The sequence below is a fragment of the Pseudophryne corroboree genome, chromosome 7, assembly GCF_028390025.1.
Source record: "Pseudophryne corroboree isolate aPseCor3 chromosome 7, aPseCor3.hap2, whole genome shotgun sequence".
Classification (NCBI taxonomy): Eukaryota; Metazoa; Chordata; class Amphibia; order Anura; family Myobatrachidae; genus Pseudophryne; species Pseudophryne corroboree.
In genome coordinates this window covers 266,365,768-266,382,390 of record NC_086450.1, presented here as the reverse complement: position 1 = coordinate 266,382,390, position 16,623 = coordinate 266,365,768, and the positions used below count along the sequence as shown (strand labels likewise).

The window sequence follows — 16,623 nt, the reverse complement described above, 5'->3', positions numbered from 1 at the left end:
CACGACCCCCCTGGAGGGAGAATAAAATAAGATTTTACTTACCGATAAATCTATTTCTCATAGTCCGTAGTGGATGCTGGGGACTCCGTCAGGACCATGGGGGATTAGCGGCTCCGCAGGAGACAGGGCACAAAAAGTAAGCTTTTAGGATCACATGGTGTGTACTGGCTCCTCCCCCTATGACCCTCCTCCAAGCCTCAGTTAGGTACTGTGCCCGGACGAGCGTACACAATAAGGAAGGATTTATGAATCCCGGGTAAGACTCATACCAGCCACACCAATCACACCGTACAACTTGTGATTTGAACCCAGTTAACAGTATGATAACAACGAAGGAGCCTCTGAAAAGATGGCCCACAACAATAACCCGATTTTTGTAACAATAATTATGTACAAGTAATGCAGACAATCCGCACTTGGGATGGGCGCCCAGCATCCACTACGGACTATGAGAAATAGATTTATCGGTAAGTAAATTCTTATTTTCTCTAACGTCCTAGTGGATGCTGGGGACTCCGTCAGGACCATGGGGATTATACCAAAGCTCCCAAACGGGCGGGAGAGTGCGGATGACTCTGCAGCACCGAATGAGAGAACTCCAGGTCCTCCTCAGCCAGGGTATCAAATTTGTAGAATTTTACAAACGTGTTCCCCCCTGACCACGTAGCTGCTCGGCAAAGTTGTAAAGCCGAGACCCCTCGGGCAGCCGCCCAAGATGAGCCCACCTTCCTTGTGGAATGGGCATTTACAGATTTTGGCTGTGGCAGGCCTGCCACAGAATGTGCAAGCTGAATTGTACTACAAATCCAACGAGCAATAGTCTGCTTAGAAGCAGGAGCACCCAGCTTTTTGGGTGCATACAATATAAACAGCAAGTCAGACTTTCTGACTCCAGCCGTCCTGGAATTATATATATATATATATATATATATATATATATATATATATATATATATATATATATATATATATATATATATATATATATATATATATATATATATATATATATATATATATTTTCAGGGCCCTGACAACGTCTAGCAACTTGGAGTCCTCCAAGTCCCTAGTAGCCGCAGGCACCACAATAGGTTGTTTCAGGTGAAACGCTGACACCACTTTAGGAAGAAACTGGGGACGAGTCCGCAGTTCTGCCCTTTCCGAATGGAAAATCAAATATGGGCTTTTGTAAGACAAAGCCGCCAATTCTAACACTCGCCTGGCCGAGGCCAGGGCCAACAGCATGGTCACTTTCCATGTGAGATATTTCAAATCCACAGATTTGAGCGGTTCAAACCAATATGATTTGAGGAATCCCAACACTACGTTGAGATCCAACGGTGCCACTGGAGGCACAAAAGGGGCTGTATATGCAATACTCCCTTGACAAATGTCTGGACTTCAGGAACTGAAGCCAATTCTTTCTGGAAGAAAATCTACAGGGCCGAAACTTGAACCTTAATGGACCCCAATTTGAGGCTCATAGACACTCCTGTTTGCAGGAAGTGCAGAAATCGACCTAGTTGAAATTTCTTCGTGGGGCCTTCCTGGCGTCACCCACGCAACATATTTTCACCACATGTGGTGATAACGTTGTGCGGTCACCTCCTTCCTGGCTTTGACCAGGGTAGGTATGACCTCTTCCGGAATGCCTTTTCCCTTAGGATCCGGCGTTCAACCGCCATGCCGTCAAACGCAGCCGCGGTAAGTCTTGGAACAGACATGGTACTTGCTGAAGCAAGTCCCTTCTTAGCTCCCGAGGCCATTAGTCCTCTGTGAGCATCTCTTGAAATTCCGGGTACCAAGTCCCTCTTGGCCAATCCGGAGCCACGAGTATAGTTCTTACTCCTCTACGTCTTATAATTCTCAATACCTTGGTTATGAGAAGCAGAGGAGGGAACACATACACCGACTGTTACACCCGCGGTGTTACCAGGACATCCACAGCTATCGCCTGAAGGTCTCGTGACCTGGCGCAATACCTGTCCCGTTTTTTGTTCGGGCGGGATGCCATCATGTCCACCTTTGGTCTTTCCCAACGGTTCACAATCATGCGGAAAACTTCCCGATGAAGTTCCCACTATCCCGGGTGGAGGTCGTGCCTGCTGAGGAAGTCTGCTTCCCAGTCGTCCACTCCCGGAATGAACACTGCTGACAGTGCTATCACATGATTTTCCGCCTAGCGAAAAATCCTTGCAGTTTTGCCACTGCCCTCCTGCTTCTTGTGCCGCCCTTTCTGTTTACGTGGGCGACTGCCGTGATGTTATCCCACTGGATCAATACCGGCTGACCTTGAAGCAGAGGTCTTGCTAAGTTTAGAGCATTATAAATTAGCTCTTAGCTCCAGTATATTTATGTGGAGAGAATTCTCCAGACTTGATCACACTCCCTGGAAATTTTTTCCCTGTGTGACTGCTCTCCAGCCTCTCAGGCTGGCCTCCGTGGTCACCAGCACCCAATCCTGAATGCCGAATCTGCGGCCCTCTAGAAGATGAGCACTCTGCAACCACCACAGGAGAGACACCCTTGTCCTTGGATATAGGGTTATCCGCTGATGCATCTGAAGATGCGATCCGGACCATTTGTCCAGCAGATCCCACTGAAGAGTTCTTGCGTGAAATCTGACGAATGGAATCGCTTCGTAATAAGCCACCATTTTTACCAGGACTCTTGTGCAATGATGCACTGACACTTTTCCTGGTTTTAGGAGGATCCCGATTAGCTCGGATAACTCCCTGGCTTTCTCCTCTGGGAGAAACACCTTTTTCTGGACTGTGTCCAGAATCATCCCTAGGACCAGCAGACGTGTCGTCGGAACAACTGCGGTTTTGGAATATTTAGAATCCACCCGTGTTGTCGTAGAACTACTTGAGATAGTGCTACTCCGACCTCCAACTGTTCTCTGGACCTTGTTCTTATCAGGAAGTCGTCCATTTTCTTTGAAGACGAATCCTCATTTCGGTCATTACCTTGGTAAGGACCCGGGGTGCCTTGGACAATCCAACGGCATCGTCTGAAACTGATAGTGACAGTTCTGTACCACGAACCTGAGGTACCCTCGGTGAGAAAGGCAAATTTTTGGGACATGGAGGTAAGCATCCCTGATGTCCCGGGACACCATATAGTCCCCTTCTTCCCGGTTCGCTATCACTGCTCTGAGTGACTCCATCTGGATTTGAACTTTTGTAAGTGTTCAAATATTTCAGATTTAGAATAGGTCTCACCTAGCCTTCTGGCTTCAGTACCACCATATAGTGTGGAATAATACCCCTTTCCTTGTTGTAGGAGGGGTACTTTGATTATCACCTGCTGGGAATACAGCTTGTGAATTGTTTTCAATACTGCCTCCCTGTCGGAGGGAGACATTGGTACAGCAGACTACAGGAACCTGCGAGGGGGAAACGTCTCGACATTCCAATCTGTACCCCTTGGATACTACTTGTAGGATCCAGGGGTCCTGTACGGTCCCAGCGTCATGCTGAGAACTTGGTAGAAGCGTTGGAGGGCTTCTGTTCCTGGGAATGGGCTGCCTGCTGCAGTCTTCTTCCCTTTCCTCTATCCCTGGGCAGATATGACTCTTATAGGGACGAAAGGACTGAGGCAGAAAAGACGGTGTCTTTTTCTGCAGAGATGTGACTTAGGGTAAAAAACGGTGGATTTTCCAGCAGTTGCCGTGACCACCAGGTCCCATGGACCGACCCCAAATAACTCCTCCCCTTTATACGGCAATACATCTTTGTGCCGTTTGGAATCTGCATCACCTGACCACTGTCGTGTCCATAAACATCTTCTTGCAGATATGGACATCGCATTTACTCTTGATGCCAGAGTGCAAATATCCCTCTGCGCATCTCGCATATATAGAAATGCATCCTTTAAATGCTCTATAGTCAATAAAATACTGTCCCTGTCAAGGGTATCAATATTTTTAGTCAGGGAATCCGACCAAGCCACCTCAGCTCTGCACATCCAGGCTGAGGCGATCGCTGGTCGCAGTATAACACCAGCATGTGTGTGTATACTTTTTAGGATATTTTCCAGCCTCCTATCAGCTGGCTCCTTAAGTACGGCCCTATCTGTAGATGGTACCGCCACTTGTTCTGATAAGCATGTGAGCGCCTTATCCACCCTAAGGGGTGTTTCCCAACGCGCCCTAACTTCTGGCGGGAAAGGGTATACCGCCAATAATTTTCTATCGGGGGAAACCCACGCATCATCACACACTTCATTTAATTTATCTGATTCAGGAAAAACTACAGGTAGTTTTTTCACATCCCACATAATACCCTTTTTTGTGGTACTTGTAGAATCAGAAATATGTAACACCTCCTTCATTGCCCTTAACGTGTGGCCCTAAAGGAAAATACGTTTGTTTCTTCACCGTCGACACTGAAATCAGTGTCCGTGTCTGGGTCTGTGTCGACCGACTGAGGTAAATGGGCGTTTTACAGCCCCTGACAGTGTTTGAGACGCCTGGGCAGGTACTAATTTGTTCGCCGGCCGTCTCATGTCGTCAACCGGCTTGCAGCGTGTTGACATTATCACGTAATTCCATAAATAAGCCATCCATTCCGGTGTCGACTCCCTAGAGAGTGACATCACCATTACAGGCAATTTGCTCCGCCTCCTCACCAACATTTTCCTCATACATGTCGACACACACGTACCGACATACAGCACACACATAGGGAATGCTCTGATAGAGGACAGGACCCACTAGCCCTTTGGGGAGACAGAGGGAGAGTTTGCCAGCACACACCAAAACGCTATAATTATATAGGGACAACCTTTATATAAGTGTTCCTCCCTTATAGCATTTAATATATATTCATATCGCCAAATCAGTGCCCCCCCTCTCTGTTTTAACCCTGTTTCTGTAGTGCAGTGCAGGGGAGAGCATGGGAGCCTTCCCACCAGCATTTCTGTGAGGGAAAATGGCGCTGTGTGCTGAGGAGAATAGGCCCCGCCCCCTTTTCGGCGGGCTTCTTCTCCGGAGTTTGTGATATCTGGCAGGGGTTAAATACATCCATATAGCCTCAAGGGCTATATGTGATGTATTTTTCGCCATACAGGTATTATACATTGCTGCCCAGGGCGCCCCCCCCCGCGCCCTGCACCCTCCGTGACCGCTGTGTGAAGTGTGCTGACAACAATGGCGCACAGCTGCAGTGCTGTGCGCTACCTGATGAAGACTGAAAGTCTTCTGCCGCCTGGTTCCGGACCTCTTCAATCTTCAGCATCTGCAAGGGGGGTCGGCGGCGCGGCTCCGGGACGAACCCCAGGGCGAGACCTGTGTTCCGACTCCCTCTGGAGCTAATGGTGTCCAGTAGCCTAAGAAGCCAATCCATCCTGCACGCAGGTGAGTTCACTTCTCTCCCCTAAGTCCCTCGATGCAGTGAGCCTGTTGCCAGCAGGACTCACTGAAAATAAAGAACCTAAAAACTTTTTCTAAGCAACTCTTTAAGAGAGCCACCTAGATTGCACCCTGCTCGGACGGGCACAAAAACCTAACTGAGGCTTGGAGGAGGGTCATAGGGGGAGGAGCCAGTACACACCATGTGATCCTAAAAGCTTACTTTTTGTGCCCTGTCTCCTGCGGAGCCGCTAATCCCCCATGGTCCTGACGGAGTCCCCAGCATCCACTAGGACGTTAGAGAAAATAGCGTGGCGCGCTTAGCGTGCCACCATGCCCATAGCGTGGCGAGCGCAGCGAGCCCGCAAGGGGTTCATTTGCGCTCGCCACACTGTCGTTAAGCCAGCAGTCGGGCTCCCGGCGCCGGTATGCTGGTCGCCGGGAGCCCGACCGCCGGCATACCATACTGAACCCGCCAGCAGCCTCCCTGTAAAATAAAAACCCTAAACTAAACTTTTTCCAGGAAAGCTCAGGAGAGCTCCCCTAGCTGTGACCGGCTCCTCCGGGCACAATTTCTAAACGGAGTCTGGTAGGAGGGGCATAGAGGGAGGAGCCAGCCCACACTCTCAAACTCTTAAAGTGCCAATGGCTCCTGGTGGACCCGTCTATACCCCATGGTACTAATGTGGACCCCAGCATCTTCTAGGACATTAGAGAAATATATATTTGATGTGATATAAGTAACAAGCATCCACAAGCGCAGCAATCATCTATTTATTGCAGTGTTCACAAAAATGCGCTATAGCGCATATTTTTCACGCTATAGGCAGTGGGTGACTCAATTTTTAAATATGAGCGGGTCCTGCAGGACGCGCTCTGACTCTCTAACCTATCATCGCCGGGCCAGCGTCCCCCGTCTGAGCCAATCACCGCCGGCAGCGTCCCCCGCCTGAGCCAATCACTGCCGGCAGCACCTCCTGCCTGAGTCAATCACCGCCGGGCCCGCCGTGTTACAGATGCTGCTGCTACTCCAAGACTCCTGGTCACCGAAGCTGTACTGCGGGGGAGAGAAGGTGGCGGTGGCCCGCTGCTGTGTTCCGGGCACCTCTCACTGCGCTTGGATCACCCTGGGGAGGCTTCCTGGCTACTGTGCCCGCGCTGCTCCGGCAGTAAGTCCCGTCATGTGGGTGCACTACTTTGAGAGGCCTCCTGCCCCCCTTGCAAGCACCAGTGTGCCCCCTATCCCCCATGCAGAATCAGTGTGCCCCCACCCCCCTGCCAGTGCTAGCTTGCCCCCCCTATCTCCCCCTGCAAGTGCCAGTGTGTCCCCATCTCCCCTCTTGTCAGCAGCAGTGTGCCCCCCCTCATCCCTCCTTGTCAGCATTGTGCCCCCTCATTCCTCCCCCTGTCAGCATTGTTCCCCCTCATCCCTCCAGCAGCAGCAGTGTTCCCCCTCACCTTCCAGCAGCACCAGCAGTGTGCCCCTTCATCCATCCCCTGAAAGCATTGTGCCCCCCTCATCCCTCCCCTGGCAGCAGTGTGTCTGCACATCTCTCCCCCTGGCAGCAGTGTGCCTGCACATCTCTCCCCCTGGCAGCAGTGTGCCTCCACATCTCTCCCCCTGGCAGCAGTGTGCCTCCACATCTCTCCCCCTGGCGGCAGTGTGTCCCTTCATCCCTCCAGCAGCAACAGTGTGCCACCTCATCCCTCCCCCAGGCATCAGTGTGCCCCCTCATCCCTCCCCCTGGCCCTGGGTGGTTGACACCTTTTACCTGGCTGGTTGGCACCCATTCCCTCTCTGCCCCAGGTGGATGGTTCTAGTCTTAGTTCTGCTATAGACCAGATCACATCGAGCTTGGTACTGCATACAGCAGGTCTTTGTGTGTGTAATCACTCTGACTACATTTTTTGGGGTGGGCTGTTTAATGTATGTCTATGTGCTCTACCTGGTGCAATGTGTACAACGTGCTCTACCTGGTGCAATGTGTACAACGTGCTCTACCTGGTGCAGTGTGTACAACGTGCTCTACCTGGTGCAGTGTGTACAACGTGCTCTACCTGGTGCAGTGTGTACAACGTGCTCTACCTGGTGCATTGTGTACAACGTGCTCTACCTGGCGCAATGTGTATAACGTGCTCTACCTGGCGCAATGTGCATAACGTGCTCTACCTGGCGCAATGTGTACAACGTGCTCTACCTGGCGCAATGTGTACAACGTGCTCTACCTGGTGCAATGTGTACAACGTGCTCTACATGGTGCAATGTGTACAACGTGCTCTACCTGGTGCAATGTGTACAACGTGCTCTACCTGGCGCAATGTGTACAACGTGCTCTACCTGGTGCAATGTGTACAACGTGCTCTACATGGTGCAATGTGTACAACGTGCTCTACCTGGTGCAATGTGTACAACGTGCTCTACCTGGTGCAATGTGTACAACGTGCTCTACCTGGTGCAATGTGTACAACGTGCTCTACCTGGTGCAATGTGCACAACGTGCTCTACCTGGTGCAATGTGCACAACGTGCTCTACCTGGTGCAATGTGTACAACGTGCTCTACCTGGTGCAATGTGTACAACGCGCTCTACCTGGCGCAATGTGTATAACGTGCTCTACCTGGCGCAGTGTGTATAACGTGCTCTACCTGGCGCAGAGTGTATAGGAGGTTCTACCTGGTGCAATGTGTATAAGCGGCACTACTGTGTGGTGTAATATGAATTGGCACTATTATGTGGCCATGGCCCTTCCCCACAAAGTCACGCCCCTAAAATGTTGCTGCACGCCTGCAGCGCGCACTGTCTTTTCTTTCCGACATAGGAGGGGGGAGCACTAATTCACTTTCTGTCAAAGGGCGCCAATATGTCTACTTACAGCTCTGGTGCAACGTCCTGTTTTGCCTCTGTAAAGAGGCGAAGTGGTAAGCGTTATAGTGGCACAATATGTGCGCTATAATACCAATGTACAGAAGAAAATGAACATGAAAATTATTAGAAGATATTAAAGCATTCTGTGATTCTAGTGAGTTGTGACCTGGTGGAGATAGTAGGTGGGTAGAGCTTTCAGGCAGTGTTTTTATGACAACTCTAAAGAGCTCTGTTATACCTCTTCACACCAAGCAGAGAACCTAGGTTATTAACAAGGCAAGTCGGCACAACTCAGGTCCCAGCCCCGTGTGACAGGGCCGACCCGAGTTATTCCCATGTCTGCTGCAGGGTGAAAGGCATGACCCGGGTCATGCCTAAAAGCCTGCTGATTGGCTGGCTCAGGAGTGCTTGGAAAGGACGTCATCTCCAAGCATACTGTGTGAATAGCCAGATCTCGGCGGCGGTCTGATGCCCCGACTCCGACCCATGTAAGTATCCAGGGTCGGAAACATAGGGCTTCTGATAATGAAAGGGGTTTTACTATAGCTGTGCTTTTGTGGAGTAATCTACATAACACTAGTATTTTACTAAAAAGTGTGTTTCAGTTATTGTCTTTGTGGAATTGCACATTCTCATCTGAGATATGTCAACTCTAGAAGAGATAAGAAAATAGGATTTTAATTAACTACCAGTAAATCCTTTTCTCGTAGTCCATAGAGGATGCTGGGGTCCACATTAGTACCATGGGGTATAGACGGGTCCACCAGGAGCCATTGGCACTTTAAGAGTTTGAGAGTGTGGGCTGGCTTCCCCCTCTATGCCCCTCCTACCAGACTCAGTCTAGAAACGGTGCCCGAGGAGACGGACATCTTCGAGAGAAGGATTATACACAGATAGTGGCAAGATTCACACCAGCTCACACATACAAGGCAAACCAAGCTAACTAGCTTGAAACTCAGCAACCGCTGAAACATTACTAAGTAACAAAAGCAGTACTTAACTAAAACAAAGTTGTACTGAACCAACGAACCACTGCAGGAAAATGAAGTGCTGGGCAGGCGCCCAGCATCCTCTACGGACTACGAGAAAAGGATTTACCGGTAGGTAATTAAAATAATTTTTTCTATTACGTCCTAGTGGATGCTGGGGTCCACATTAGTACCATGGGGATGTACCAAAGCTCCCAGAACGGGAGGGAGAGCGCAGAGGCTCCTGCAGAACTGATTGGCCTCTGAGGACCTAAAGTTTGGTCAAAGTATTAAACTTGTAGAACTTTGAAAACGTGTCCAAGTAGCCGCTCGACAAAGTTGCAAAGCCAAGACACCCTGGGCAGCCGCCCAGGAAGATCCCACCTTACGAGTAGAGTGGGCCTTAACCGATTTCGGACACGGCAAACCTGCCGTAAAATATGCATGCTGGATAGTGAACCTGCTCCAGCGAGAAATCGTCTGCTTCGAAGCAGGACACCCAATTTTCTTGGGATCATACAGGACAAACAGAGTCCGGTTTCCGTTCACGTAGATCTTCAAAGCCCTCACAACATCCAAGGACATTGATGTAATTGAGGAGTCAGTAGCCACTGGCACCACAATAGGTTGGTTGATATGAAAAGCCGACACAACCTTTGGAAGGAACTGCTGACGCATCCTGAGCTCAGCTCTATCTTCATGGAAGATTAAATTGGGGCTTTTACAGGACAAAGCCCCCAATTCCGACACATGTCGAGCAGAAGCTAAGGCCAACAAACTGACAGCCTTCCACGTAAGAAACTTAACCTCAGCCTCCTGTAAAGGCTCAAACCAATCTGATTGCAGGAAGTGCAACACCAAGTTAAGAGCTCAGGGCGCCGTCAGCGCCAAAAAAGGAGGCTGGCTATGCCAAAAAACTTTCAAAAAGGCCTGAACCTCAGGAAGGGCAGCCAATTGTTTCTGGAAAATGGATAAGGCCGAAATCTGGACCTTTATGGATCCCAAACGTAAACCCATATCCACACCTGCTTGCAGGAAAAGGAGAAACCGTCCAAGTTGAAACTCCACCGTAGGAAACTTCTTGGATTCACACCAAGACACATTTTTTCCCAAATGTGATGGCAATGTTTAGACAGCAGTAGGTCCAGAAGATCCGCGTACCAAGCTCACCCTGGCCAGTCCGGAGCAACGAGAATTGCACAAACCCTTGTACTCTTTATGAGCTTTAGGATTCTTGGAATAAGTGGAAGTGGAGGGAACACATACACTGACTTGAACACCCACAGAGTTACCAGGGTATCCACCGCCACTGCTTGTGGGTCTCTGGACCTGGAACAGTAACTCCAAAGTTTCTTGTTGAGACGTGAGGCCATCATGTCTATTTGAGGCACGCCCCAATGACTGGTCACGTCTGTGAAAATCTCCGGATGGAGGCCCCATTCCCCCGGATGGAGATCGTGTCTGCTGAGGAAGTCTGCTTCCCAGTTGTCCACGCCTGGAAGGAAGATCGCCGACAGCGCCAACGCATGCCTTTCTGCCCAGAGGAGGATCCTTGTCACCTCTGACATTGCAGCCCTGCTCTTTGTTCCTCCCTGTCGGTTTATGTAGGCCACCGTCGTTACATTGTCCGACTGTACTTGAATGGCCCGATCTTGAAGAAGATGAGCCGCTTGGAGAAGACAGTTGTACACGGCTCTTAATTCCAGAATGTTTATTGGAAGAATGGCTTCCTGATTTGCCCATCTTCCTTGGAAGGTTTCCCCCTGGGTGACCGCTCCACAACCTCCGAGACTTGCATCCGTGGTCAGAAGGATTCAGTTCTGAATTCCGAACCTGCAACCCTCCAGAAGGTGAGGCATTTGCAACCACCAGAGGAGTGAAATCCTTGCCTTCGGCGACAGATGTAGCCTCTGGTGCATGTGCAGAAGAGATCCCGACCATTTGTCCAGGAGATCCAGTTGGAAGGGTCGAGCATGGAATCTTCCGTACTGCAGAGCCTCGTATGATGCCAGCATATTCCCCAGAACGCAATGCACTGATGAACAGACACCCGGGCAGGCTTTAAGACATCCCGGACCATAGATTGTATCACCAACGCTTTCTCCTTTGGAAGAAACACCCTCTGCACTTCCATGTCGAGGACCATCCCCAGGAAAGACAATCTCCTTGTCGGCTCCAAATGTGATTTTGGAAGGTTCAGGATCCAACCATGATTACTGAGCAGTTGAGTCGTAAGAGTAATCGACTAACAACCTCTCCCTGGATACTGCCTTTATCAGCAGATCGTCCAGGTATGGAATCAGGTTTACTCCCTGCCTGCGGAGGACAACCATCATCTCCGCCATCACCTTGGTGAACACCCTCGGTGCTGTGGAGAGGCCGAATGGCAGTGCCTGAAACGGAAAGTGACTAACAGTGCAAATCTGAGATAAGCCTGGTGCGGCGGCCAAATCGGAATGTGGAGGTACACATCCTTGATATTCAGGGATACCATAAACTCCCCTCCCTCCAGACCTGAGATCGCCGCTCTCAGAGATTCCATTTTGAATTTGAACTCCCTCAGATAGGGGTTTAACGATTTTAAAAATTGGTCTGACCGAGCCATCCGGTTTCGTTACCACGAAAAGGTTCAAATAGTAACCCTTGTTGTGCATATGAGGTGGAACTGGGACAATGACCTGTGACCCTTCTAATTTTTGGATGGCTTTCTGTAGGATAGCCCTGTCTGCCAGGAAGGCTGGCAAGCCTGACTTGAAGAATCGGTGAGGCGAGAGTTCCTGAAATTCCAGCCTGTACCCGAGACACAATATCTTGCACCCAGAGGTCCAGGCCCGACGCCACCCAAACGTGACTGAACCTTCTGATTCACGCCAGCACCGGTCCTTCCTCCAGGCCGTGCGGTCCACCGTCATGCTGAGGATTTTGATGTACCAGAAGCAGGCTTCTGGTCTCGGGAGCCTGCAGTAGCAGGTTTTTGGGATTTTGCCCGCCCTTCTCTAAAGAAGATGTTATGCGGCTTGTTTTTTCTCGCTTTAGGAGTTCAAAAGGACTGAGATTTCTGAAGAAATAGGTTTCTTCGCAGCAGGCGCAGCTGAAGGAAGAAAGGCTGACTTTCCCGCCGTTGCTGTGGAGATCCACGCATCTAGCGCTCTCCCAAATAGGGACTGACCTGTGTAGGGTAGGTTATCCACGCCTTTCCTGGATTCCGTGCCGGCAGACCATTGGCGCAGCCAGAGTCCTCTACGAGCTGTGACCGACATGGAAGATATCCCTGCAGCCATCGAACCCAGGTCGTTCATGGATTCCACCATAAATCCCGCAGAATCCTGTATGTTACGTAAGAACAATTCAATGTCACATTTATCCATTGAATCCAATTCCTCAAGTAATGTGCCAGACCACTTTACTATAGCTTTAGAAATCCATGCACAGGCAATAGTAGGCTGTAATATTGCCCCTGAAGCCGTGTATATGGACTTGAGCATAGTGTCAATTTTGCGATCAGCCGGTTCTTTCAACGCGGCAGATCCCAGGACAGGTAAAACCACCTTTTTTGACAGTCTGGACAGAGATGCGTCAACTATGGGTGGGTTTTCGCATTTCTTTCTATCCTCCTCAGGGAAGAGGAATGCAACCAGAACCTTTCTTGGTATCTGGAATTTTTTCTCTGGGTTATCCCAGGATTTTTCGAATACAGCATTTCATTCTTTAGATGCAGGAAAGGTTAAGGTCAACAATATTTAACACATCTCTAATGGCTTCAATCTTCAACTTTAGAAAGAGATGCTGCCCCCTCAGCACATCCCCATCACCGTTTACCATGTCTGTGTCGTCTTGTATAATCTGGGCAAGAGCACGTTTTTGAAAGTTAGTGCCAGGGGCCCTGAAGGTGCCGACCCGAACCAAACAGCCATAGAGGTCTGTAAAACCTGAGTTGCATTTTCATTTTGTGCTACTCTAGTTGAAATCTGAGAAATCATACTCTTGATAGAGGTTAACCACTCTGGTTCTCTTAATGGAATCTGTGCTAAACCAGAGCAATCCTGATTACATGGAATGGGATCATCCTGAGATGACATATCTTCCACAGCATATGACACAGAATCCCTAGACATGGCTTATGTGAGACAGTAAGCACCCCCACACACACACACACACACACACACACACACACACACACACACACACACAGGGAAATGGCAATCTTAGTGGGGGAACTCTTTCTGCCAAGAGAGACACAGAGTTTAGAGCCAACCCATACACAGCGCTTTGGGAGATAAGGACACCCCTTACCAGCGCTAACTGTGTACCTTAATAGGTTACACAGTCTAAATCACAAGCCCCCTTCTACAACCCCCTGGTACCGTTACAAGGCAGCTGGAGTTGATGTGGAGGGACAGCTCGCCCCTGTCAGCGTCTGCATGCATGAAAGTTGGCGCTGAACGCTGCTGGGTCCGTTCTGAGAAGCTCCGCCCCCTTCCATGGCGCTGGCTCCCGCTCTTATTTGAATTTTTATACTGGCCTGAGGTAAATTGCTGGCTGTGATCCGGGGTCCTGGAGAGGCTGTGTGACCAGTGTAGGGTGTAGGCGCTGGCTCAGGGCACCCCTCACAGCGCTGCACCATGTACCGCTGAGCCCTGGAGCGCAGTTAGTAGTACCGTTGCCACCATCTTCACACCGGCTCCCAGCTTGTCAGGGGGCCGGTGACTCACTCACCACCGACGTCTTCTGGCTCTGTAAGGGGGTTGGCGGCATGCTGCTGGGGTGAGCGATTCCCTGTGGCTGCGAGCTATCTGTCCCCTCAGGAGCTCAGTGTCCTGTCAGCGGAGATAGTGGCTCGCACCCCTCAGGACGGACAATACTCCCCCCCTTAGTCCCACGAAGCAGGGAGGCTGTTGCCAGCTGCCTCCCTGTGCCTAAACTCTGTTCAAAATTAAAAAAAAAAATAAAATAAAGAAACTCCTATGGAGCTCCCCTAGCTGTGACCAGCTCCTCCGGGCACATTTTCTAAACTGGGTCTGGTAGGAGGGGCATAGAGGGAGGTGCCAGCCCACACTCTCAAACTCTTAAAGTACTGTATTATGCTATGTATCTGTTAAGTGCCTTGAGTCCTATTGGAGAAAGAGCGCTATATAAATAAAATAATTAATTATTATTATTGTGCCAATGGCTCCTGGTGGACCCATCTATAACCCATGGTACTAATGTGGACCCCAGCATCCTCTAGGATGTAAGAGAAATGGGAGCATAATACAGAGATTATATATGTTTATTTAGGTGCATACCTCTGTCCTATTCAGTCCTGTGTGACATTATTAATGTAACTTCCAAGTTCTGAGGCCTGTGGCGATGTTGTTGTACTAAGTAAATGGCTCCTTGAACAAATAAACATAGAATAATATGGTAACATAAAAAATAAACATTAATATATAAAATACAATGCAGAGATGACCTCGGATTGTTTTGAATAGGAGCTTTCATACTGGTTGTTCTGAAACGTGTCATGTCAAGAAATGTTATTTCGGGCCATCAATTAACATACTACCCTCAATCCCATTTCAAAGTAATACTGTAACAGAATGAAATATCCTACACAAGACATGATTTTATTCTTTGACTCCGTAAAATAACCTTGTATAACAATATACAGATGTGTCCACTCCTGGCTAACGTATTCTCAATTCGCCCAGTACAACACTACTGGATTTGTGCACTACAGCAGCGCAACAAGGACACTAATCTGAGTAAAAGGAAAGAGACCAGGGACTGATATGACTGAGCTGCACCTTGCATCCCATGCAAAGTTATACTGCTGATTGTGGGAAAGTACTAATTCTAAGCCCTAACTACACTACAATACTGTTTATGTGTGGCTTCACTTTGAAAAATACACAATGCAGTACAAACAAAAAAAAAATATATGATATATATATATATATATATATATATATATATATATATATATGATAAAGGTTGGAATGTAACTGCAGTAAATTTACTAACCCCTGGCTGCCTGCTTATCGATGTGGAGGGTAACGCCAGTGGGCCTATGGGGTTCTTACCGCATCCCGCCGCAGCTCACTCCAGCCCCCCCACCCACCCCCACCTGTGTGCAGGAAGCTTCCCGTCGCGTTCCCGGATCCCAACCTCCTCCTACCACAGTTGTCCTTCTGGCTGCAGGGAGGAGGAGGAGGATGATGATGATGATGATAAGGAGCCCTGGACAGGCTGCAGGCGTCACCTCCAGGGGGTAGGATGTGACCGAGACCCTCAGACACCCGCTCACCTGGCACAGTAAGCTTCCTTAGTATACATGCAATTAGGATCAACGTGAAATGTGGCGGAACGTTGCCACCTTCTTAGTACATCCCGGCCAATGTATGAAACTAGCGGTCAGTGGAATGGCACCTATATCGCACCATGCATCTCACACCATATAGCGCAAAAACACAAGGTGAATAAGGGCACACTTATATGCCTTCCACAAAACAAATTTAGTAACTATCATTTTAAAATAACATATCTGGGATCCCATCAAAGCCACCGACCAAAGAGTTCACAATGTGCTTTCTGTGTAGCAGCACCCCAGCCCTTCCTTTCCTGCCAGGTATTATGGGTAATATATAACATGTTACTGACTACCAAGGTTGCTGAGTGCTGAGGTTGGGTTATATCAGTCAATACAGGTTGTGCTACAGTAAGAATGAGACGAGCCTTATAACACAAGCTATAGTAGGAAGGAGACCAGGATTATAGCATAAACTACAGTAGGAAGGAGACGAGCACTACAGCATAGGGTTAGGCTACATACAATAAAACAGAAAGGCATAGTAGGCTGTTAATAGGACACAGGGTTCATGAACCGTACAGTGCACCTTAGGTGATAATAATGCGACTTGCACTGACCTTGGGCATCTCCTCCGCTAGTCAGCACAGCAATAGCTTTACCCGCTCCCAACTTCCGGAGCTTCTCTAAATCTACTGTAGCCATTATTATTTTTTAAAAGAAGACACAAAATTAGATGAATAATTCCTCTGAGCGCAGTAAGCGTGGCGAGGAATGCGCGTGACAGACGTGCTGTTCCCTATTGGAGCGACCTTCAGCCCCTCCTCACTGCACTAGGGGAGTGTCAGCGTGCTTGCTGCTGCTGAGCTATAAAGTCCGCTCTGCACTGTCTGCAGCTCCTCTACGCTCTCTCTGGCTGGAGGATTTTATAACAGTTACTAGTATCTTGGGCGTCATTAGCCTGCGTTTATAAAGCCTCTCCAGCTGTTGTGAAACTATACATCCCAGCATGCACTGCCACAGTTTTAGGATTCCCTAATAGCAAAACTGTGGTCGGGCATGCTAGGACTTGTAGTTTAACAACAGCTGGAGAGCCACAGGTTAACCAGGCGAATAGTACACTTTTTTCACATTTCCAGTTGCTACTTTT

At 49.1% G+C, this 16,623-nt stretch overlaps 1 protein-coding gene across 1 annotated transcript in view; it reads right to left on the bottom strand.

Annotated features, from left to right (window-relative positions):
* Positions 1-16,400, bottom strand: part of PFKL (phosphofructokinase, liver type) — an 800,878-nt gene extending 784,478 nt beyond the window's left edge. Inside the window, exon 1 of the mRNA XM_063934129.1 lies at positions 16,094-16,400. Within this exon, the coding sequence (XP_063790199.1) occupies positions 16,094-16,178 (85 nt within the window). The 5' untranslated portion in view covers positions 16,179-16,400. The remainder of the gene's footprint in view (positions 1-16,093) is intronic.
* Between the last annotated feature and the right edge of the window lie 223 nt (positions 16,401-16,623).